This window comes from Penicillium crustosum (assembly GCF_028827405.1).
Source record: "Penicillium crustosum strain IBT 35664 chromosome Unknown utg000001l_segment0_segment0, whole genome shotgun sequence".
Classification (NCBI taxonomy): Eukaryota; Fungi; Ascomycota; class Eurotiomycetes; order Eurotiales; family Aspergillaceae; genus Penicillium; species Penicillium crustosum.
In genome coordinates, this window is record NW_026623122.1 from 7,017,250 (window position 1) to 7,038,298 (window position 21,049).

The 21,049-nt window shown below is 47.3% G+C and overlaps 9 protein-coding genes across 9 annotated transcripts; 4 read left to right on the plus strand and 5 right to left on the minus strand.

The window, feature by feature from the left end:
• Window positions 1–1,256: 1,256 nt before the first annotated feature.
• On the minus strand, window positions 1,257–2,171 carry N7487_002660 (J domain-containing protein; the record flags this gene model as incomplete). Its single annotated transcript, XM_056870407.1, has 1 exon — window positions 1,257–2,171. The coding sequence occupies one exon, from the start codon at window positions 2,169–2,171 to the stop codon at window positions 1,257–1,259; it is 915 nt and encodes a 304-aa protein (XP_056735191.1).
• A 226-nt stretch (window positions 2,172–2,397) lies between these two features.
• Window positions 2,398–3,375, plus strand: N7487_002661 (putative FHA domain protein SNIP1; the record flags this gene model as incomplete). The annotated part of the gene is made up of 1 exon (XM_056870408.1): window positions 2,398–3,375. One exon carries the CDS (start codon window positions 2,398–2,400, stop codon window positions 3,373–3,375), a length of 978 nt encoding a protein of 325 aa, XP_056735192.1.
• Window positions 3,376–3,551: 176 nt separating this feature from the next.
• On the minus strand, window positions 3,552–4,087 carry N7487_002662 (uncharacterized protein). The gene is made up of 2 exons (XM_056870409.1): window positions 3,889–4,087; window positions 3,552–3,802 (listed from the first exon to the last, which is right to left on the minus strand). The coding sequence occupies exons 1-2, from the start codon at window positions 4,079–4,081 to the stop codon at window positions 3,579–3,581; spliced, it is 417 nt and encodes a 138-aa protein (XP_056735193.1). The 5' UTR covers window positions 4,082–4,087; the 3' UTR covers window positions 3,552–3,578.
• A 2,194-nt stretch (window positions 4,088–6,281) lies between these two features.
• On the plus strand, window positions 6,282–8,119 carry N7487_002663 (MDR family MFS transporter; the record flags this gene model as incomplete). The annotated part of the gene is made up of 3 exons (XM_056870410.1): window positions 6,282–6,549; window positions 6,594–6,674; window positions 6,744–8,119. The coding sequence occupies 3 exons, from the start codon at window positions 6,282–6,284 to the stop codon at window positions 8,117–8,119; spliced, it is 1,725 nt and encodes a 574-aa protein (XP_056735194.1).
• Window positions 8,120–8,931: 812 nt separating this feature from the next.
• Window positions 8,932–10,591, plus strand: N7487_002664 (transcriptional regulator family TF; the record flags this gene model as incomplete). The annotated part of the gene is made up of 3 exons (XM_056870411.1): window positions 8,932–9,701; window positions 9,772–9,989; window positions 10,050–10,591. Coding segments are annotated over 3 exons (1,530 nt in total), but the record flags the coding sequence as incomplete, so codon positions are not given.
• A 79-nt stretch (window positions 10,592–10,670) lies between these two features.
• Window positions 10,671–11,883, minus strand: N7487_002665 (isopenicillin N synthase family dioxygenase; the record flags this gene model as incomplete). Its single annotated transcript, XM_056870412.1, has 3 exons — window positions 10,671–10,721; window positions 10,782–11,428; window positions 11,505–11,883. 3 exons carry the CDS (start codon window positions 11,881–11,883, stop codon window positions 10,671–10,673), a joined length of 1,077 nt encoding a protein of 358 aa, XP_056735196.1.
• Window positions 11,884–12,412: 529 nt separating this feature from the next.
• N7487_002666 (nucleobase cation symporter-1 family protein) lies at window positions 12,413–14,402 on the plus strand (the record flags this gene model as incomplete). The annotated part of the gene is made up of 6 exons (XM_056870413.1): window positions 12,413–12,852; window positions 12,931–13,035; window positions 13,088–13,463; window positions 13,518–13,660; window positions 13,717–13,787; window positions 13,858–14,402. The coding sequence occupies 6 exons, from the start codon at window positions 12,413–12,415 to the stop codon at window positions 14,400–14,402; spliced, it is 1,680 nt and encodes a 559-aa protein (XP_056735197.1).
• Window positions 14,403–15,690: 1,288 nt separating this feature from the next.
• On the minus strand, window positions 15,691–16,868 carry N7487_002667 (uncharacterized protein; the record flags this gene model as incomplete). The annotated part of the gene is made up of 3 exons (XM_056870414.1): window positions 15,691–15,730; window positions 15,788–16,327; window positions 16,432–16,868. The coding sequence occupies 3 exons, from the start codon at window positions 16,866–16,868 to the stop codon at window positions 15,691–15,693; spliced, it is 1,017 nt and encodes a 338-aa protein (XP_056735198.1).
• Window positions 16,869–17,502: 634 nt separating this feature from the next.
• On the minus strand, window positions 17,503–20,683 carry N7487_002668 (Glycoside hydrolase family 2 N-terminal; the record flags this gene model as incomplete). The annotated part of the gene is made up of 3 exons (XM_056870415.1): window positions 17,503–18,643; window positions 18,699–20,085; window positions 20,137–20,683. Coding segments are annotated over 3 exons (3,075 nt in total), but the record flags the coding sequence as incomplete, so codon positions are not given.
• Window positions 20,684–21,049: the final 366 nt, after the last annotated feature.

A 21,049-nucleotide genomic window follows, 5' to 3' on the forward strand; every position in this document is an offset into this window, starting at 1 on the left:
ATAAAAAACTTGGCTTTTTTTTATATATATACAACATCAATGATATATACGGTTATTACTTTATTACTCTATATTATTACGGGGGATTTATTATATAGTCTATTCTATAGATATGTTAATAGTATTCAACACTTGACCCTTATATTCCCTTTTACTTTCCTCTTTCTCATACACACATATATATATCTAAACTCGACCTGTTCCCCTTTCAAAACTAAAAAAAGAAATTAATGTGACGTAGCCCTATATTTTAGCCCAGGTGTATGTACCTGGATTATTACTTATTTATTACCTGTACGCTCGGGGCTGCGGTGAACAGTACATAATATATAATGACCGTGTTCGTCCAAACCCCAATCTCTCCCTTTTATACCGGGAAAAGTGTACACTGGCAATGTTTATGAAATGTACCCACATTGCACATGACCATGTGTATCTTCATATCTGCCCTACAATTACATTCCAAAAAGCGACTCGTGGCACATCCGGATCGAAGGAGAAGTTCTCATGCGGTCTAGACCAAAGAATTCAAACCCCCTATCCCCCCCCTTGTTCAGCCTCAGATTTACGGGGAATGGGGTATTGTAGAGGCCAAATGCATTGTCACACTTGCAGATGCCTAACCCCCCTGGGAACGAGGGGATCGACCCGCCGACGTCAACGGGGCTTCTGTGGCGCCAAATTCGCTCGATGTGGGAATATCGACGGTCAAAGCCCCCCTTTTCCGCAGGAAAATTTAATAGCGAAATGAATAATCCGGGGCAATACATTATACTTTACGGAGTAATTAATTTAACAATAGATATTGTTAGCTTTAGATGGCAGGTCAGCATTAACTGAGATTCTCTGGTCGTCATTTGGCATAATATACACATTCCGACTTCACTTGGCTGGCTCCCTTATATGCAGTCTAGGCTCTCTAGCTACATATGCAGTTATCCCTTATTCTTCTTCGAGCTTCGGGTGGCGCTATGCCTCATTTCCTCTAGTCATCTACAAAAAATATGAATAAGATATCTCTGATCTGATCAACAATATCTCGCTTCCACTGTTCTATTGGCAAAATAATAATTTGAAGTTGAGATTCATTGCAATGTACTTTACCTATCAGTTTAGGAATATGTCCAACGTTACCAAGGTACAACCCCAAGACAATTGCAGGTGAGTCGCCAGGACCACAACCAAGTGCTTATGAAATTACAGAAACCCACATAGAAAGTCAAAACGCCATGCAATCATATGCTCATTTAACAGGACTAGGGGAAGTCCGAAGGTTCCGACTTCAAGTCCACCGACTGTGCAGGCTCTCGGCTATCTTTGCCAACCTGGGAGGATTCATCCAAACCGCGCCGAGGATTCAACTCCCTTTGATAAACCGGTTGTTCGTGGTCCTTCAAACCCGAACCTGTGGGGTCTCTCCGGATAAGAAAGCCCTGCACACGCGCATCATTTGAATCCATCTGTTTGACGGTGCTATCTCTGCGGCCCTGTAGGACACGCGCCGACTTCTCATTGACCTCACGTAGTCGGTCAGTGACACCATTATTCATTTGCCCGATCCAGGATGCTTGAAGGGCGCCCGCAAACAACACCAAGAGGATTACAAGCCGAGAGAAGGTGCGCTGGTCAACAACATGTTGCTGCGGCCCTTGATGGCGGTTATGCCACTCCTCCCAGTCTTCCCATGTGGCATTCGAATAGATATTCGGTCCATGTGAGTCGGGTTTTATTGTTGTATCCAGTGCCGTGTGGATCCAGCCAGTCCCATTTCGATCATAGGCCGCTCGTTTGATCGGATCAGAAAGGATGTCATGTGCGTCAACCACAATTCGGTATCGCTGCAATCGAGTTTCAGCGGTTAATTGATGGAAAAGAGGATGGTCTTTGATGGGTCGGTCGGGGTGGTAGATCTTAACGAGGTCATAGTAGTTTCTTTTCGAGTACGTCGCGCTGCGGGGTAGATTCAACACATCATAAGGGGTGAAGGATGAAGTACTGGGCCATGAGTAGTTCTGATGTGGGAACTCTGCTGCGGTGGCATATCTCCTGTTTTTGTATGGTGCCTGCGGTCCATAGCTTAGAGGGATGTTGAAACGAGAAAGCGGGAAGACCGCGGTCGGATCCAAAAGTCGGAGGCTTTCGCCATGGAGAATATTGATTTTCTTAAACATTGTCACATGGTGTCCCTTCAGAGAGCACGATCAAAATCTTCGTTGCGCTCTTGTCTCAAAGTTATTTTGAATGAGAGTTAGGTGATGCTCCCGTCCTTCGGAACGGCGGGTTTCGGGGGTGGTCACGTGTATGCAAGTGTGGGAGCTTTCCAAGGTTGATCCAAAGATCTCCAACATTTTAATCTTTACGCTTGTTTTCCCCCGCACTCCCATTTCAACCGCAACAATGGCTGGGTCCATTGACGACCACACCGAACGCCGGCGGCGCTCCGTGAACTCACCCCCGGATCGGACCCATGAACGCCAACGACGAGATGCGCCTCAAGACGACCACTATTCGAGCTCAAGACGACGCGATGAAGACCGTCGGAGCTCTCGCCGGGACAGCCCTCGACGGAGATCGTCCCGAAGTCCAGCTGAAAGGACCAGCGGCCGAAGTGATCGTGATCGACCTCGCCGCGAGCGCAGAGAGCGCTCAACAAGCTCAGCGAGAGAAGACCGCCGCAGACACAGACACCGCAGCCACCGACACCGTGATGGCCGCCACGAGGATGAAGGACGATCATCTCGGAGACATCGTGCTACGCGATCACGCTCTCGCTCTCCACAGAAATCACGCAGCCCCCCACCACGAGCATTGGAACGACGCGGTCCCCTCCCCTCGCAGAACGATGCATTCACCGATGTGGCGCACCCTTCAGATGCACCGGTGCCAGAAAAGCAGAAGCCAAATTTCAACGCCACTGGCAGACTCGCAGCTGAAAGCAATACAATTCAAGTCCAGGGTGGTACGGAAATAGTTTTGAAATACCATGAGCCTCCAGAGGCTCGCAAGCCGCCCTCCAAGGAAGCCTGGCGCATGTATGTGTTCAAAGGGCAAGACTTGCTGGAAACGGTTGAATTGAGTGAACGGAGTTGCTGGCTGGTTGGTCGCGAGCGATTGGTGGTCGACTTCCCACTCGACCATCCCAGCTGCTCGAAGCAACATGCAGTGCTACAGTTCCGATTCGTTGAAAAGCGCAATGAATACGGCGATCGCATCGGTAAGGTCAAGCCTTATCTTATTGATCTTGAGAGTGCAAATGGATCAAGTGTTAACGGAGAAATCATCCCCGGTGGTCGCTACGTGGAGGTCATGGACAAGGATGTAATCCGTTTCGGCTTGAGTTCCCGCGAATACGTTCTCATGCTGCCTCCCAGCTGAGGAGTGATGCTTTCAACTTTCTTTAAAGCATTGAAGCGCTACAGGCTACAACGATTTTGATGAACGAAGCATGAAGATAATATTACAATTCGTATCGCAAGTGATGCAAGCTTAACCCGGTCTTTGTGGGCAGACAAAGTCGAAGCCTTTGGATCAATGCGGGGCTTGGCCTCTTCGGCCTTCACTTTCATCTGGCCCATCACCTACTTTGTCTTCTGCTTGGCTTCGCCCAGTACTTCTTCTGCCTTGCCTTTGCCCTTGCCTGCATACTCGGCTGCCTCACCCTTCACCTTGCCTGCATACTGGGCTGCCTCACCCTTCGCCTTGCCAGCATACTCGGATGCCTCGCCCTTTACTTCTTCCCCCTTTTCCCTTGCTTGCTTGGCCCCAGAGCCAACGGCATCCTTAATCTTGTTGGCGGCTTTCTCTGTTGGCAAAGTCATGTTAGCATCAGTCTCTGCACATTGAATCGAAGTCATGTAGATCATCAATGAGATCCTATTGAAGACATACCACCCGTATTGATGCCCTTGACTGCTACATCGGACACAGTCCGGTCCGCTTTCTTCAATGTCTCCTTTGTTGCATCCACAGGTCCCTTGTTGCATGGGGCTGTAGCTGAGATGGAGCGAATTGCCTGGAAGCCAGGTGCAGTTTGTACCGCGACCCTAGTTCTCAGGAGAGGAGCGAATCGTGATGCGGACATGGTTTTGGATATGATTGATGTATTTAATAGTGTGGTAGAAGATTCCGATGGTTTGGGTGAATTGGAATATAAGAAATAAAATATTTGATAGATTCCCCCAGATTGATTCCGAGTAGATTGTTTAAATAGGTTGGAGATCTAAAATGTCGGGGTATCATACTTGGTTTCTACTTGGTCGCCTCCAGCTGTTAAGTTGGTTTTGGCGACGTCATGAGTATGTAGCTCATCTCTTACGTCGATTGACGGTCAGTCTTGGCCTGATTTTCAAGGTTTCTTTCCCCAATCAGGTTATTCTGTTTGGTCACGGGATTTATACATGTCTAAATCCGGTTTCGAGTATGTCATTTTTGGGGTCATTTGTTTTCCTGGATAAATCCAGAGAGTGGGCGACAGTGGCTAGCAAGGTTAGGTAGAGCCCCAATTACTACTATGCAACAAGTAGACGGCGTGAAAAAAACCACATTAAAGTGATATATCGTTTCGTAGTATGTCAAGAATAATTTACTCAACTGCTCTAAAATTAGAAAAAGAAGAATAACAGCGAGGCTAAATAGGTATTATATCCATCATCATCATCACATTCGGAAACCCCCGAAGTTGTATTCGACGGATATTTGTGTAATAGGTCCTCGGGTAGTTTCCAGTAAAGCACAGACCAATACAAGATATATTCTGTGCTAGCTACAGTGGAAATTTCCAGAACACACTTCCTCTGTACCTTAATCGAACAGGTCTTCAAACATATCACCCGAGGACAACTAACTATATAAATGTGATGGGAGGACTGGATAGAAGTAGGACTCTGAACTCAGACTTTGAAATACTCCGAAATATATGGCCGAAGTCAAACTGGTTTCTGTGTCCCGGAACCAGGACCGGCCCGCTGTTACCGTAAAACTCTCGATGCAAGGATCTCGTCACTCGGAGTGTGTCTGGGTAAATACTTGGGATTGTGCTTGATAGTGCTTCCATGTGCCGGGATCTCGATTGGGACATTGTGCGGTCAAAACAATGCACCCTAGCGTTGTCTCAAGTTTAGGGCAAACCCAACTTGGCCATAGTTCGGAGTCTCATAATACTATGAAACATTATGTAGGCATGTTCCAACACTCATGTATGACACTTGAACCCAAGCAAATTGGCATTGTACGTCAACAAGTTAGGATATAGCGGTGTGTATATCATTTTATGATAAGAGTATTTCATTGGGGATTGATTTTGTCACGAAATATAGGGCAAATCTAATTTGGAAAGTGTCCGAGGTCTCATGATAAGTGATCCAAGCTAACAGTCGCCTACAACAAATCAGACTTATCAACTTGCTTTGTCCTACCCAACCAAAATTTGCAAGTATACACAGCAGCGCGACTCTAGGATTTAAGCCGTTGGCAAAACTTTGACCAAGAAGTGAAAGACACCAAAATGATATCCATAAGGGCAATAATGCACACATATCTATTTCCCTTTAGTGGCGCGTAAGTCTGGTAGCTTGGCGACCTAGTAAATAAAACTTGGATTGGGCCAAGTTCCTGTAGTGATGATCGTGAATACTTTCTTGGTTCTTCTGAAGCACCCGTGAACGTCTTGGGCTTCGCGCATGTCTACGGGTGACGAAACCGACCATATGTAGATGAATCGCGAATCGCTTCGTTGTAATTATATTTAAAATAGTCCCAGAAGGCTCGTGAGCAACCCATAGATAACACCTAGATAGAAATTCAGGGCAGTGTTATAGACATGTTAAAACAATGGTCTGCCTCATAAGCCTCCGTCCTTAGACCTTGATATTGACAATTGAGATGATTTACCACAAACTGCTAGATATCCGTAGATAACTATGATTAGCAAGCAATCTAGGCCGGATAAAACAATCTAATTGATCTAATCTATCTTTCAACAGGGTGAAAAGCAACTTTCAAATGTTGTCTAAGCTTAGAACGTTGGAAGGTTCCGTGCCTCATGTCAGCGATGATTCTCGTCTTGGAGCCCTGGAGCCATGAGCCTTGGGGGGAACTACCCTACGTAGCCCTGGAGGGACTTTTTCTCTTCCCTCTGCTCTTTCCATCTCTTCCCCTTTTATCTCTTCCTCCCTTTCGACGCATCAAAACAACACGTCCTGCGTTGTTTTCATCTTTTCCCGCACTCTGACCTTAGTTGATGTTTCAACTGCCTTGACCTTCAGTGTTAAAAGTCACTCAAAATGGAGTCTGCAGCAAACCCTAGTAACGTTAACCTTTCTAATCAAGAGGGGGAGAACGTGCTGGTTGGCGGTGTTTCCCGTGAGCAGGAAAACGTAGTCCAAGCTGCAAAGACTGAGCTCAACGTTGAGAGCCCAAACCATGAGGGAAATGAGCACGCAAAGGGTCTCAAATTGGCTTTGATTGCACTAGCGTTGTGCCTGGGAGTTTTCCTGGTAGCTCTTGGCATGTTTATATTTTCCTTGTCCTTTAAACCTTCCGAGGTTGGAGGTTCACTGCCGGGCCTAGCTAACACATATTCTCTTACACTGCAGACAACTGCATCATTGCCACGGCAATTCCAAAGATTACAGACCAATTCCACAGCCTTGACGATGTCGGCTGGTATGGAAGTGGTACGCTAAATCACGAGGCAACTTCGGCGATGGACGTGAACTGATCATTTTCTTTAACTTTTCTTCCAGCATACCTTCTCGCCACAGCTTCGCTCCAGCTACTTTTCGGAAAATTCTACACCTTTTTCAATGTCAAATGGACCTTCCTCGCCGCAATTGGAATTTTTGAACTCGGCAGTCTGATCTGCGCCGTGGCTAACAGCAGCCTGACACTTATTATGGGCCGTGCCGTTGCGGGAATGGGATCCGCGGGTATTTTCTCGGGCTCGCTCATCATTGTCGCCCACGCAATCCCCCTAGCGAAGCGCCCATTGTTCAATGGCTGTATCAGTAGCATGTTTGGCATTTCATCCGTGGCTGGGCCTCTGCTTGGTGGGCTCTTCACCGACAAAGTCTCATGGCGCTGGTGTTTTTACATCAATCTTCCCGCTGGGGCTGTCACAATTCTCGTGATTGCAATCTTTTTCCCTGCCCCCAACCACCATAACAAGAAAACGACATGGACGGAGCGTATTAAGAAGTTCGACCCCATGGGTACAACTCTCTTTCTCCCTGCCATTGTCTGCTTGTTGCTAGCTCTTCAGTGGGGTGGTACCACCTATGCCTGGAACAGCTGGCGCATCATTGTGTTGTTTTGCTTCTTTGCTGTTCTCATTATCCTGTTTTCAGTTGTTCAGTACACCCAGAAAGAGAATGCTACAGTGCCACGACACATTCTCTCTCGTCGGACTATCTGGTCTGCTGCATTTTACAGTTTCTCCGTCGGCGCTGCCTTCCTCTCTTCTGTTTACTTCTTGCCCATGTGGTTCCAGGCTGTGAAAAACGCCAGTCCAGTCAGCTCAGGTATCATGAACCTACCTATGTTGATTTCAGTGGTGGTCACCTCTCTCTTGGCGGGAATTATTATCACCTTCATCGGTTACTACACACCCTTTATGATTCTCGGTTCAATCCTTCTCGCTATCGGATATGGTCTGATGAGCATGTTCCATACAGACACGTCTAAAGGTATCTGGATCGGCTATCAGATAGTTACCGGTGCCGGTGCAGGTTCCGGGATGCAGCAATCTCTGATCGGTGTTCAAGTTGTCCTGCCTCTTGCTGACGTACCCACTGGCACGGCTATGATCATCTTCGCCCAGACTCTTGGCGGTGCTCTCTTTGTTTCCATTGGAAACAACGTTTTTAGAAACAAGCTTGTTGAGTATCTCGCCAAGTACACTCCCAAAGTGGATGTGGCTTCGATCCTCAAGGCCGGCGCCACTGGCCTCCAAAATATTGTTGACAAACATGACCTACCCGGAGTCCTCCATGCTTATAACGACGCACTTGTCCAGACCTTCATTGTCAGTGCAGCTATGGCTTCTATCAGCATGATCGGCGCTTTGTGTATGGAGTGGAAAAGTGTGAAGGGAAAGAAGCTCGCACCGGGAGGAGCCGCATGATTTTCCATACGCGACATCTCCATTCCAGCTTGGGAAGCTTTCGTCCTATGTAAGGGCCCTAAACTCTTCTTTGCTGGACTCTACAACCCTTGTGGTTGGATAATTGGGGCGAGTGATTGTCCCCAAGCCTTTATCGATGGTTCGATTAAAAGTGCGTAAGGCCGACGGAAATGAAAAATTCCTGCTCAATGGCATGTACGTATCAAACGAATTAACAAGTCATTTCACTATTCCGTTAAATGTAGCTCATTATATTGCACTATCAAATCCCAACATTTGAACTCTGCTTATCGGCCAGTGATAACCCTAAACTGCCACCCGTGGACCTCGGGACCTGACCAGCCTGGGCAGCTAACCCAATACGTCTTAGCGTCCTGTTAACCCCAGATAAGCAGCGGAGAACATCGAATTTCAGGTTGACTTCACAATATCTTATCATCCCATGGGACATTACACTCTATGAAATGCCGAGCAAGCGACGGATTTTATCCTGCCAGCCGTGTCGGCGCTTAAAGACACGATGCGAAGTTCTTCCGGGTTCGAGGCAATGTGCTCGGTGTATCTCCCTCAGGTCGGTGGCTGAATGTAATCCCATAATTTAGGAGGATTGATGGGAGATTAATCAGACAACGAATAGGCTTGAATGCTCCCTTCCATCCACATCTGCTATCACAAGCCCGGATTCAAGGTCTACCGGCAGACCAGGGAGGGCTTCTGACCAGCATCTTGGATGCCATTGTGCAAACCGGTATTGTATTTCTAACTCCGCTTGTATAGACCGACGCTCCGATTACTAACCGATAAGCACCAGACTTGATGCCATTGAATCCTCACTCGCTGAGATGAAAGAATTACTGAAATCTCACCTTCTCGGCAATGAGCGGTCAATGACAAGAGATCTTACCAATGAAATGCATGGCACGAGTAATAATTTACTCCCGAGAAAGGATATCAATGATAGCAAAGCCGCTATGCACGTGCCCTCAGAGACAGACATATCGGCAACCACCGACATCCAACCAGCACCAATCACAGTGGTCCGCCACGTTGGAAGTCTAATCACGGAGCCCGTAACAACCGGGGAGAACGACTCGCTCCGTGGAAATATGACCGAGATGGGCTTGGACTCGGACAGTTTTGCCAGCGTTTTCCAGCACGGCTTTGAGCAGATAGCATCATGGTACCCATTTCCTAATGAGACCCTGACGGATCTCAAAGAGAACCATCCGCTGCTCTTTGCCGTATGTCTTCTAGCAGGAATCCGAGCAACAGCCGGTCTAAACCGCACCAACTTGCACATAACCCTTCATACGTTGGTCAAGACCCACTTGGGCATGAAGACTTTGGATACACCCATTGATATCTCTACCATACACGCCATGCTTATCTTTAGTGCCTGGAGTTTTGGGCCTCTAGTGCCAGGTGGGAGGTATATTGATAGCTGGCTGATGAGCAGCACAACCATCACCCACTGCATGCTTAGTTTTCCTCTATCTGAGCTTGTGTCGCTCGTGGGCTTGTACGATGAAACAAATCGGAACATGTGCCGGATGTGGATTCAGGCGTCGCTGGTACATCTGAAGTACGTACTCTTCAAAGTGACAATGGTAAAATCGGGTTAGAATTGGCATCAAAACTGACTAAATTTCAAGATATGCAATTGGCACCGGTCGGCCATCAGTAGTTTCATGCGACCGTCTTCATCAGTGGACAGAGATTGTCAAATACCCAGGGTTTGAAGCATTCGACCACATCATTGCCGCAGAGCTCAAGCTCTATATTCACCTGTACGAAGCCATTTATCACACCGTCAGTTCAGTGCCGGAGGCCTGGGAGAACGTGAACAGATGGGGACGCAAATATCTTGGAGGTGAGCAAGTTAATTTAAGCGTGCTGGTGTACTAGGTTTCATACTAACTTTCAAACACAGAAGGCAACAATATACTAAGATGGGCGCACTCTTGCGCATCCTTAATTTTATCTCGCTGGGAACTTGCAAAGCAGAACCAATCCACGTCTCCGAACGCGCTGATGCATGGCGAGCGTATCAACGAGCTGACTGAAACGGTTATTCGTTATGCTCAGCGGGTACTGAGAGAGATTTTCGTCCTCTGCACCGCTGAGACTCCGTTTGTTAGACCAACATACGACTACCTGCTGACCGCATATGCGGGCGTCACTCTAGCAGAGTACTGTGCGAGTATATCAGATGTGCATGCAACATATACGCTGATGGAAGATGTTCGGACGCAGGCTAGGATTCCCAAGAGCATCGAGGGAGTATTTAGTTGGGCAACGAATGTTGTGCAGAAGAAGGCAAAGGATGTTTTGGACTCGAAGGTGGCAGTAATTCCTGATGACACATTCTATTCATACCCGGGCTCGGTCGCAGACTGGGCACCATTTCGGTTCATTGATTCGATGCCCGCTTCTGATTGGGACGGGATGAATGGTTCTATGCAGCAATTTTGAAATCTATACAAGGGACGTTGTTTATTACTTCACGGTAGTCTGGATTGGAATACATATCTCCCCGAAAAAAATATTATCTTCAATCAGAAATAGGTTTTCCGTGCGAGAGTTCAAGTCGGTTGCGATGCCACTGGACGTGAAGGTTAGCTACGGCCCGCACCGACCAAGGTTAAATGGAGATAAAACTTACCTTCCCACAAGAGATAGGCTCATAAAGCGCAGGATGAGTCTCATCAATACACGAAGGCACAACCTTACAAACCGAATCTGGATTGAAACCCAGGAAGAAAGGCATCGAGTACCTGGAGGTAGGCTGCCGATTATAAACCCTATGCACGGTAGACTTGAACCTATTATTCGAAAGACGCTGCAGGAAGTCGCCAATATTAACCACCAGCGTGCCAGCTATAGGCCGAGCATCGAGCCACTCATCACTGGCAGACAGGACCTGCAAACCGCCAGACATATCCTGCCACAGAAGAGTGACACACTGGATATCGGTATGAGAACCGATGCCGACATCGACATTCCCATTGTTCTCCTCAACCATATCGGCTGGTGTAGGTGGATAGTGTACGTAAAGCCCGTCTGCGCCGGGGTTAGTGGTCACAGCGTCAAAGTAGTCTTCTGGCATATCCAGAGCGAGCGCAAAGATACGGATCATCTTGCGCGCGAGCATGAGTCGGCGCTGATAGAATTCAACTGTCGTTTCGTGGAATCCAGGGAGATGACTTGTTGTCTCCCATGCAAAGTCATTGTCGCCGGACAGCTTGTCCGGGTCGGAGACAGTTGGGTCATTCTTGGGATTGTAGCGCAGAGAGAATGTCTCTTTGCGATCTGAGAACGTTTGTTAGTCATTGGCAATATGACCAGGATATGCATGCCCAGGTGGGAGTGAGAAGGGGATGGTTACCCCTTGTTTCAGTTTTGTTGACTTGGGTAGTTCCCAACCCATGCCATCCATCAGCGTTCTTTTGAATCTTGCTTGATGCTAGCTGTTTCTTCTCAATAGGCTGGTCGAAGAAAGCTTTTGCTTGTGATAAGGCATTCTGAATGAGCTCTTCTGGGATCCCGTGATTTTTGATATAGAAGAAACCCGTGCTCTCGGCCGCTGCTCTGACTTTGGATGCGAGGGATTTTCTTGCTTCTAGATCCTTGTCGATACAAGCGAGATCTATGATCGGAATCTCATCCTCCGTTGGCGGCCGCGGAGGAGCAGTGGATACCCGGCGGAATTCTGGACCGCTGAGTGTCAAGAGCTCGACTTGAGTATACTCGAGCAGGGTTGTCATGATTAGTTCGATAGATGGCCAATACCAACTCGAGGATGGTCGTGAATTTATCCACGGTTCTTCTCCCCGCAATATGTTTGGGAGATCAAAGAGTCAAATCCACCGATAACCGTCGGAGAACGCGTTGCGACGGCAATCGCCGGGCTAATCACCATACGCCCACATGCAAATGTGGTTGGTTGAAATGATAAGCTGAGATAGGCCGTTACATGTGTTACATTTGTTGTGCTTTTTTAATTCTCATGAGATAGCATCGTCGGCGCCTCTCTGGATAGTGGTGTTTTGCAGGCTGCCAGTGGACAATTGCGGGTGACTCCTTATCAGTCCATTGGTCACTCCGAATTGTCAAAGTAGCCCTAAAAAGCACGATATATCCTGCACGTACTCCGTACTTCTCCGCCATCTTCTCCCCCTTTATTCAAGTTTCAGGGTTCGCCACTAAGATCAGCACTCGAATTCGACCATCTTTTATCTTTTTACGTTTTTCTCCACCCTCTATCTACCCCACTAACTCAATACAACTCCAACTATGTCGAAACTATCTCGACTGCATGAGCTCCTAATAGTGAAAAGAACTCAACGAGATGGCGTCGAGCGCCCGGTTGATATGCTTGATAATGACTCTATCCGACCGACACCAGTAAAGGATCGAACATGGTCCCAACTCACCTACATGATGTTCTGGTTCTCTGCGACTGCGAACGTCAGCAATCTGTATACAGCTTCCACGGGAATGTCCATGGGATTGACCATGTGGGAAGCAATCGGATGCTCCTTTGGCGGTCAGATTCTTGCTGGTGCCTTGATGGCTGTGAACGGGCGTGCTGGTGCCATGTATCGCATTCCGTTCCCTGTTCTTTGCCGCTCCAGCTTTGGGCATTGGGGAGCACTGTGGCCTACTTTTAATCGCGCAGCTATGTCAATTGTATGGAATGGTGTCAACACCGTTCAGGGAGGGCAATGTTTATAGTGAGTTCTTATCCTCATTTCGCTCCTTTCCACGGCGAGCGAAGCGCGGAAAGTGTGGCTATTGACCTTCGTTCCTAGTGTCTTCCTGCATGCTATATTCCCTTCTATTGAAAACATCCCGGATAAGATGGGATCTAAGTCCGCTCTGACTTCAGCACAAATGATGTGTTTCTTTATCTACTGGTACAGTGACTAGTATCCCAATGCATGATCTATGCTTAACCCGTCTCGACAGGCTTGTAAATTGTGCATTCTTAGTGGTGCCTGTACCAAAGATGAAGTCTCTGGTCTATATCAAAGTTGTGGTTTACTTTGGCGCAGCCTTTGCTATGCTGGGGTGGACTGTGTCTCTCGCCGGTGGCTCTCTGAAGACAATCAATGCTCCTTCGGAGGTCAAGGGCACCGAGAAAAGTTATCTTATTTTCAAGTTCCTCTTCCTGGGACTCGCAAGTTGTGGAACCTTTATCTCCAACGCGTCCGATCTCCAGCGATATGCTACAAAGCCCAATGACGTCCTCATTGGCCAGTTTGTCAGCTTCCCGCTGTCGAACTTCCTAGTTGCCATTTTGGGAAATCTTATAGCATCAGCTAGCAAAGCCATCTTTGGAGAGGTTTGTTGTATCAAAAACATTGTTTAAAACCTTTGGACTAACAAGATTCCCTAGCTCATCTGGAACCCGCTGAACTTCTTGGACAAATTGATGGAAGGAGAGCGATACACCTCTGGCAACCGCGCGGCCTGTGCCTTCATTTCTCTAGCATTTGTTTATTCGACCGTCTTCTCTGCCATTTTTGAGAACTCTATCCCGTACGAATCCAATCTCCTTTTTCCACATTTCTATGTCAAATACTAACCACCCTCAGTGCCGGTAACGACATTGCAGCCCTACTACCAAAATACATTTCAATCAAACGAGGATTCTTTATTTGTGCCGGTAAGAAAAAGAAGAAAAGAACTTGGAAAATCCCACTTGCCTTAACATGAGACTAACAAAAAACCACTAGTCCTCTCCTATGCAATCTGCCCCTGGTATCTCCTCGCATCAGCCTCAATCTTCATCACATTCCTCTCCTCCTACCAGATCTTCCTCTCGGCAATTACCGGGATTCTCATCTGCGATTACTATCTCATCCGCCGAGGGCTGCTCAACATTCCAGCCCTGTACGTCTCACGCCCAAGTCCATACCGGTACTTCCATGGATTCAACCTACGCGCCTTCTTGGCCTACGTTATTGCTATTGCACCAAACTTTTACGGGTTCCTTCACCAGATGGGTGTCAAGGCTCCTCTAGGTATCCAGCGATTCTACTTTATCGCTTACCCTACTGGTCTGATTGTTGCGTTTGTTGTTTATTACTTGTCATGCTTGGCTTTCGCCCCGGCTGATATGAAGAAGGGATCTGGATGGATGGAGCCCAAGGACTTTGTGGAAGATAATGATGCTTCTGGTAGTGATGGATACGCTATTAATGCTGTTGAGCCCGGTTATGCGGAGAAGGGGGCTGTATCGGTTACTACAGCAGCTCATGGTGAAAAGAGTTCGTTTTAATGAGATATGTCTAGGAGAATTTGGGGGTGCTTAGATTGCAGAAGGAAGCATGATTAATATTTCGGAGCTATAGCTTAATGCCTACAACCGGAGCCCATATACACAGAATTTGAGAGATTTATTTTTATTCTATACGCTTCGTTTATTCTTTAAAGTAATTATGTGTACTGAATTGAATGGCTTCTCTGATTAAGAACAGACTGAGGCTCCACCGCAGGTTCCACCCCCGGGCCGTGATATGGAATCCTCTTTCTCGTATAGCCCTAGAGCTCCATAAAGCCAATAAAGCCATAGCCCAACCCAATCCAACCTGCAAATGGGCTGGGCTTTGGGCCCTACCTTCGAGCCTACCGGTAGGCTATGGGCCTAAGCAGAAGCCCACTACGGGTTAATAGGCCCCCAAATAGGCCCTAAACAGTACAATATGCCGAGAATTCAGAAGTTGAACCCCCTTTCAGTGTTTTTAAAATTACCCTTCGTTCTACCCCCGTTTCTAAGCCCTATACTAAATGTAATATTTAATTGGTTCAAATAAGTTAGAATTAAATACTAGTTATCTCTCGATATTATGTTTAAGAACGCGAGAAGACGCGTTATTTAGATAATATATAAATTACAGAAGTTCATTTAGAAAGTAATAAAACTCCTATATAAATCCCAAATGTATATCTTATCAAAACTTTAATATTAACCTTTTTCGCGCTAAGATCTTATTTAAATTTAAAATATATACTTATATAGTTACTACAATCCTAGATTCTAAATTTGAACATTATATGCCTAGTGAAAGGTCATAATATAACGATTACAGAGGCCGCTTAAGAAAGACATTAATGGGGGCCTTATGGGCCCCACGAATGGGCTGTGGGTTGGGTTGGGCTTCGAAGGTTAGGTCCACAGCCCACTGCTGGTTGGGCTCTGGGCTTTGCGGAACGCTATGTAGCCCTCCGCCGACTTCGGCGAAACCTGCGATCCTATATTGCTGTTATATTGATACGCTTCTATGGCCACCCATACTGTCACGGCTTGTCCTATCATTATACAGAAACCCTCGCATGATCGACGGTAGAGAGTTTACCGTGTAGGCAGATTTCACCCCCGGGGACTGGCGCCCCGGCACATGCCCTCTATGAAATGGGAACGAAAAGTAGGTAATCCTTTGCAGTTAGTGATAAACCAATAGCACTAACGTCCGTGGCACACTTCGTGCAACCTTCTAACATTAGATCCAATCAAACCAACTGATAGTTGTAAATACATATTGAATATGCAAGAAACTCCTATCTGTCTACAGCAGCGGTGTATCAGCAAAGATATTACCCATCATCCTATACAAGCGATCAGTAAGGAGCCTCAGATATCCAAAAAGGCAGAGAGCAACTTACATAGCAGGGTACCGAGTTCCAACGATCTCCGTCTGCTCTACCAAGTCCCGGATATCCTGCACCTCCTTGCCCGTAAGTTGCAACAAAGCGGACTTAGTGTTCTCATCAACCCTCTCGGTGGACCTGGTTCCTGGAATAGGGAAGATATCGGGTCCCTGAGCAAGCAGCCACGCAATAGCAACCTGTGCAGTGGTACTCCCATGTACATGGGCCACACTCTTCAGCCCTTCTACCAGCTCCAAGATCTTAGGGAAGTTCTCCTCCGAGTACTTCGGCATGATGCGACGGAAGTCACCCTCAGGGAAATCAGCAGGAGACTGAAACTGTCCAGTCAATATTCCACGTCCCACGGGGCTATAGGCCACAACCGCGATACCCAACTCGCGGCATGTCTTTAGGAGGTTGACCTTAGGTGACTCGATGTCCAGTGCAAAGGCACTATACTCCACTTGATATGCGGTAATAGGATGGACAGCGTGGGCTCGACGGAGAGTTGCTTCTGAAACTTCAGACAGGCCGAGATATCTGATCTTTCCTTGGCTATATACTCAAACCATTAGTGAATACACCGATGAAGTGCGATTGGAGAACGGGGAAGGGAGAGGAAGTAGGGGAGGTAGGGAAGGGGAGAAGCATTATCCTACTTCTTCAATTCAACCATGGCTTCGACAGTCTTCTCAATAGGCGTCACTCCATCCGCTCGGTGGCAATAATACAAGTCAATGGTGTCAACACCAAGTTTCTCAAGGCTCTTCGCGCAAGCCTGCTTGACATATTCGGGATCAGAGCGGACAGACATACCCCCATTCGGGTCCCGCTGGATAGCAAACTTGGTTGCCAGGAAGATATCGTCACGCTTACCAGAGCGCTTGAACCATTCACCCACAATATCTTCGCTATCGGCATATAAATCGGCAGTATCCCAGAACCACTGTCCGTTGGCATGGGCATGCTCTAGGAAAGCGACCTTTTGATCCAGCGTGCCCGCTGGACCATATATTCCACCGATACTCATCAGGCCCAGGCCAACAGCAGGCACTTTAGGGCCGTTGTGGCCGAGAGCTCGAATGGGAATAGACATTGCTGCGTAGAGATTCAATATGTTTCAGAGGGATTTTATAACTAAGAGGGGAACAAAATATTGAGGGGAGGGGCTCTTTAAATATGTTACGTGGAATTAAACAGCACTGGATTCATTAAAGTTATGAGGGGAAAGATCATGCATAACTACATATGTACGGAGTACACAAGTACGTAGGGAGTATGAAGTTGGACGGACCTCGGGAGTTCAGACGGACTTAACCAAACGCCGGCCTTAGCTGCGGTGGAAGAATCCACATGTACGTACATATTTAGCGTGCCCGAGAGTGGCTTACAATAAATAGTTTAGAGTAGTCCACAGGGGCATAGAGACTATATAGACTGGTTTTTGATACACCGGAGATAGATAGAGGTCTGACTGACTGCAGGCAAGCTCCTTGGCAAGACTTCGCTGATATCTTGTTACTTTGGATGCCTGAGAACGTCATATAATTTTAAGTGTTGCTAAAAATTACCTTGATTTCTTCTGTGACGTAATATCCGGTGTATTTGGTAAAGGACAGTTGTTGAAAGTCTGACATCTGGACTTATATCTTCACGGCCCATAGCTTGGAGTCCTTTGTTGAATAGGGAAGATATAGACCAAGATAAAATTCTTCAGCAGCATTCACTAATTACAAATAAGGCACCTGGGGACTAAAAGAAAATGCAAAGCTAGTCTCCTTACATGGAACCTGGTATTTTTCCAGTGTACCAGGGCCACACCGCGCAGTTCCCAGTCCTGCGTGTGCAGCATCTAACCGAAGAAAGACGTCTTCCCTCCTCTCCAATTCTGTTGGATGGTTCGCTTTGGCAATATCTTTCCCACTGTAATGCAGTGCCGCAAAGTCGAACTCCCCCCATGTCGTCCCAGCATCATCAACTCGCGTCACCACGAACCCAACACCCTCGCTGTTCGTGAGCTGAAGCCAGCGTGTGCCCGCACGATTTCCATTCTCCTGTGGATACTCATAAGACGTGAAGAGATTATCCGGGGTACGGCTATGTAAACCGAGCTTTTGGGAGTTGCGCTTATCAGCATAGGATTCCTCGGGTCCACAGCCAAACCAATTTACCGACGCGAAATCGGAGGGTAGCTGCATATCGAGACCTAAGCGAGGAAGTATTTTCGGATGATAGCCACGAGGACGAACGTTGTGAGAAATTACAACTGTACCATCCCCATAGATTGTGTAGACAATGGTGCTCGTAAATCCCCAGTCTCGTATAACAGCTCCGATGTAGGCCTGAACAGTAATCTGAACGCTGTCCTTATCTGAGGACTGCAAAGAGATGGAGATCACCCGTTGTTGTAGGTTGTCAAGAGAGTAGGCACCCCATCGTTCAGCGTCGTACTTCGTGTCATTTTCTGTCGGCGTTCGCCAGGCTGCAAAGGTTGGTGCTGTTGTGAACAATTTCTGGCCATGCATCGTCCAGCCTGCCAGGCGACCCCGGATTCGATCAAACTCGATGGAGAATTTAGAGCCAGTCACGTAATATGAAGGTATTGTTTCTTGAATTTGAATCGACAAATCCTGCTGCACTGTGGCCGGAATGCTTGGCTGTTTGTGCTCCGAGAGCGAGGATTGGCACCACGCGACTTCATGGCCCGTTTCTGCCCATAATGTAGGTTGGGATATCTGAAGGCTCACGGTAACCCAGCATTCCAGAATATTTTCTGGGAGAGTTGGAAGCCCCGGGAGTAAAATGGTGGCTGTTTTAGAAGGCTGCACTTTTGGACAAGGCTTGCGATCCATGATAATTGTTTGCTGCTCACTGGATAGTCGTTAGCTCTTTGACGACAAAGGGACCGTATCTTTTTGAAACTTACTGGCCATCGAATGTACATATTTGAATGACGACAGACAGAGTTTCCAGAGAATCAAAGTCGAACAAGTTTTGCAACACAATTTGCCCATCCTGGATGAAAAGTTTGACAGGTTCGATCGCCTTTTTGAGCTCCACCATGCCACGTCCTGGAGAGTGGTCAGACTGACAAAGTCCATCCAAAGCAAAAGTACCATCATGTGGGAAGTCTCCAAAGTCGCCTCCGTAAGCGAAATAGCTTTTGTCTTCCCTCCATAGTCCAAGATTGGCAAACTCCCAGATGAAGCCTCCTTGCAAGCGTCGATATTTGTGAAACAATTGCTGATACTCTTCTAGTGCTCCAGGTCCATTTCCAATTGCCATTCCATACTCACAGAGTATGACAGGCTTGTCGAACTCATCGCCCTCGGCTAATGCTTTTCGCTCCAGATTTTCAAGCTCCACGTACATGAATGAACACATGTCTGCAGTCTTCGATTTTCTGTCGCCTTCATAGTGGACAAGGCGAGTTGGATCGTGCTTTTTGGCATATTCTGACATGGAGACATGGTTGCATCCATACCAGGCCTCGTTGCCCAAGCTCCAGATGATGATGGATGGGTGATTCTTATCGCGTTGAAGCATCTGGGTAATCCGATCCAAGTACGCTTCGCGCCATGATGGGTTATCACTAGTGTACTTCGCCAGAACTGGGCTAAGGTACTCCTCAATGGATTCTGAGCCGTTTTCTCGCCAAACACTCTCAGGGACGTTCTTCATATCAACGTCCCCGCGAATGAAGCCATGGCATTCGAGATCGGCCTCGTCAATTACCCACAAGCCGATCTCATCACAAAAGTCGTAGAATTTTGGATGGGATGGGTAGTGAGAGCATCGAACAGCGTTGACGTTGTGCTGTTTCATTAGAATCAGATCATTCTTCAAGAATTCCAGCGGCACCGCGCGCCCGTTTAAGGGGTGAAAGTCATGATGATTGACACCGCGAAACAAAATGGCTTTTCCGTTGACTGTGATGTTTCCATTGCGGAGTTCCACTTGCCGAAATCCAATTTTTTGCTTGATCGTTTGATTGTTGCCATTCGGGGATATGAGGATTAGATCCATGTTGTAGCGATATGGGGTTTCTGCAGTCCACTTCTTGGGGGCCAAGAATGGCAATTCCACCTCCAAGCTTTCACGACCGGCTGGAACTGTCTGGGTCGCGTGTTGAACGAGAGAGTCGTCGTGATCCCGAACCTTGACCTCGATGCTGCATTCCTCCTCAAGGTGGAGTTGAAGACCAATCTTCAAGGTTGCATTTTCATATTTTTCATCAAGCCAGGTTTGAACAAAGAAGTCTTCAATTCTGGCCGTAGCCGAGAAAGCTAAAAGATGGACATCTCGAAAGATACCTACATGATGTTAATGATATTGAAAGATCCATAAGAGTGCGGTATACTCACTAGATAGCCACCATTGATCCTGGTCTTCGAGATAGCTGCCATCGCACCATTGATATACTCGCACAGTAACTTCGTTGTCCCGCTCCAAGAAAATGTAGTTGGTAATATCGAACTCGGCAGGATTCCGGCTCCCCTGGCTATAGCCAACCTGATTGCCATTGACGAAAAGATGGAAGGCACTGTCGACCCCATCAAACCTGAGTCGTATCTGAGATGACCGATCCCAATCCGATGGGATGTTAAATCGTCTTCTGTATGTCCCCACTTGGTTCTCAGTCGGAACAAAGGGTGGATCAATCGGGAATGGATAAGGCACGTTCGTATAATGAGGCTTGCCGTATCCTTGCAATTGCCAGTGGGCTGGGACCTGGATAGATTTCCATTCGTCGACCTGGTGGAAGGGGGTCGGTGCAAGGTGGAAGTCCCAAATTCCGTTCAAAACAATGGCGTCTTCAGGGATCCAATATGCACGTGTTGGGAGACGATTACGATGAATCACAAACTCATTGGAAAAGTCAGGTCTCTCAGTGTTTGAACCCATGATGACTGCTACAGGATGAAAGACTATGAACGAGATGATCCATCTTTATAACAGAAGTCGATGGTTTTTCATCTTGCGTCGTTGTGTTCAACCGAGATTCTGACTGGCTCGTGGGAGTAATTCAAAGTCCCGCGGAGGAATTATGCAGATTCATTCAAGCCAACTGGTAGTCCCGCAACGTAAACATTCGAGGATGTGTGGGGGTACACCCCGGATGAATACGCGTATTGGAATAATGTGGGGGCGGTTTGACTCGTTCGAGGCCTGGGGACTCGGGGTACTCCTAGCCTCTCCGCGGACAATTTGTGGATATTCCAACGGCTATACAAGTTGAAGGGCCGTGCATACGCGTATCCCCATAACCCCGGATTA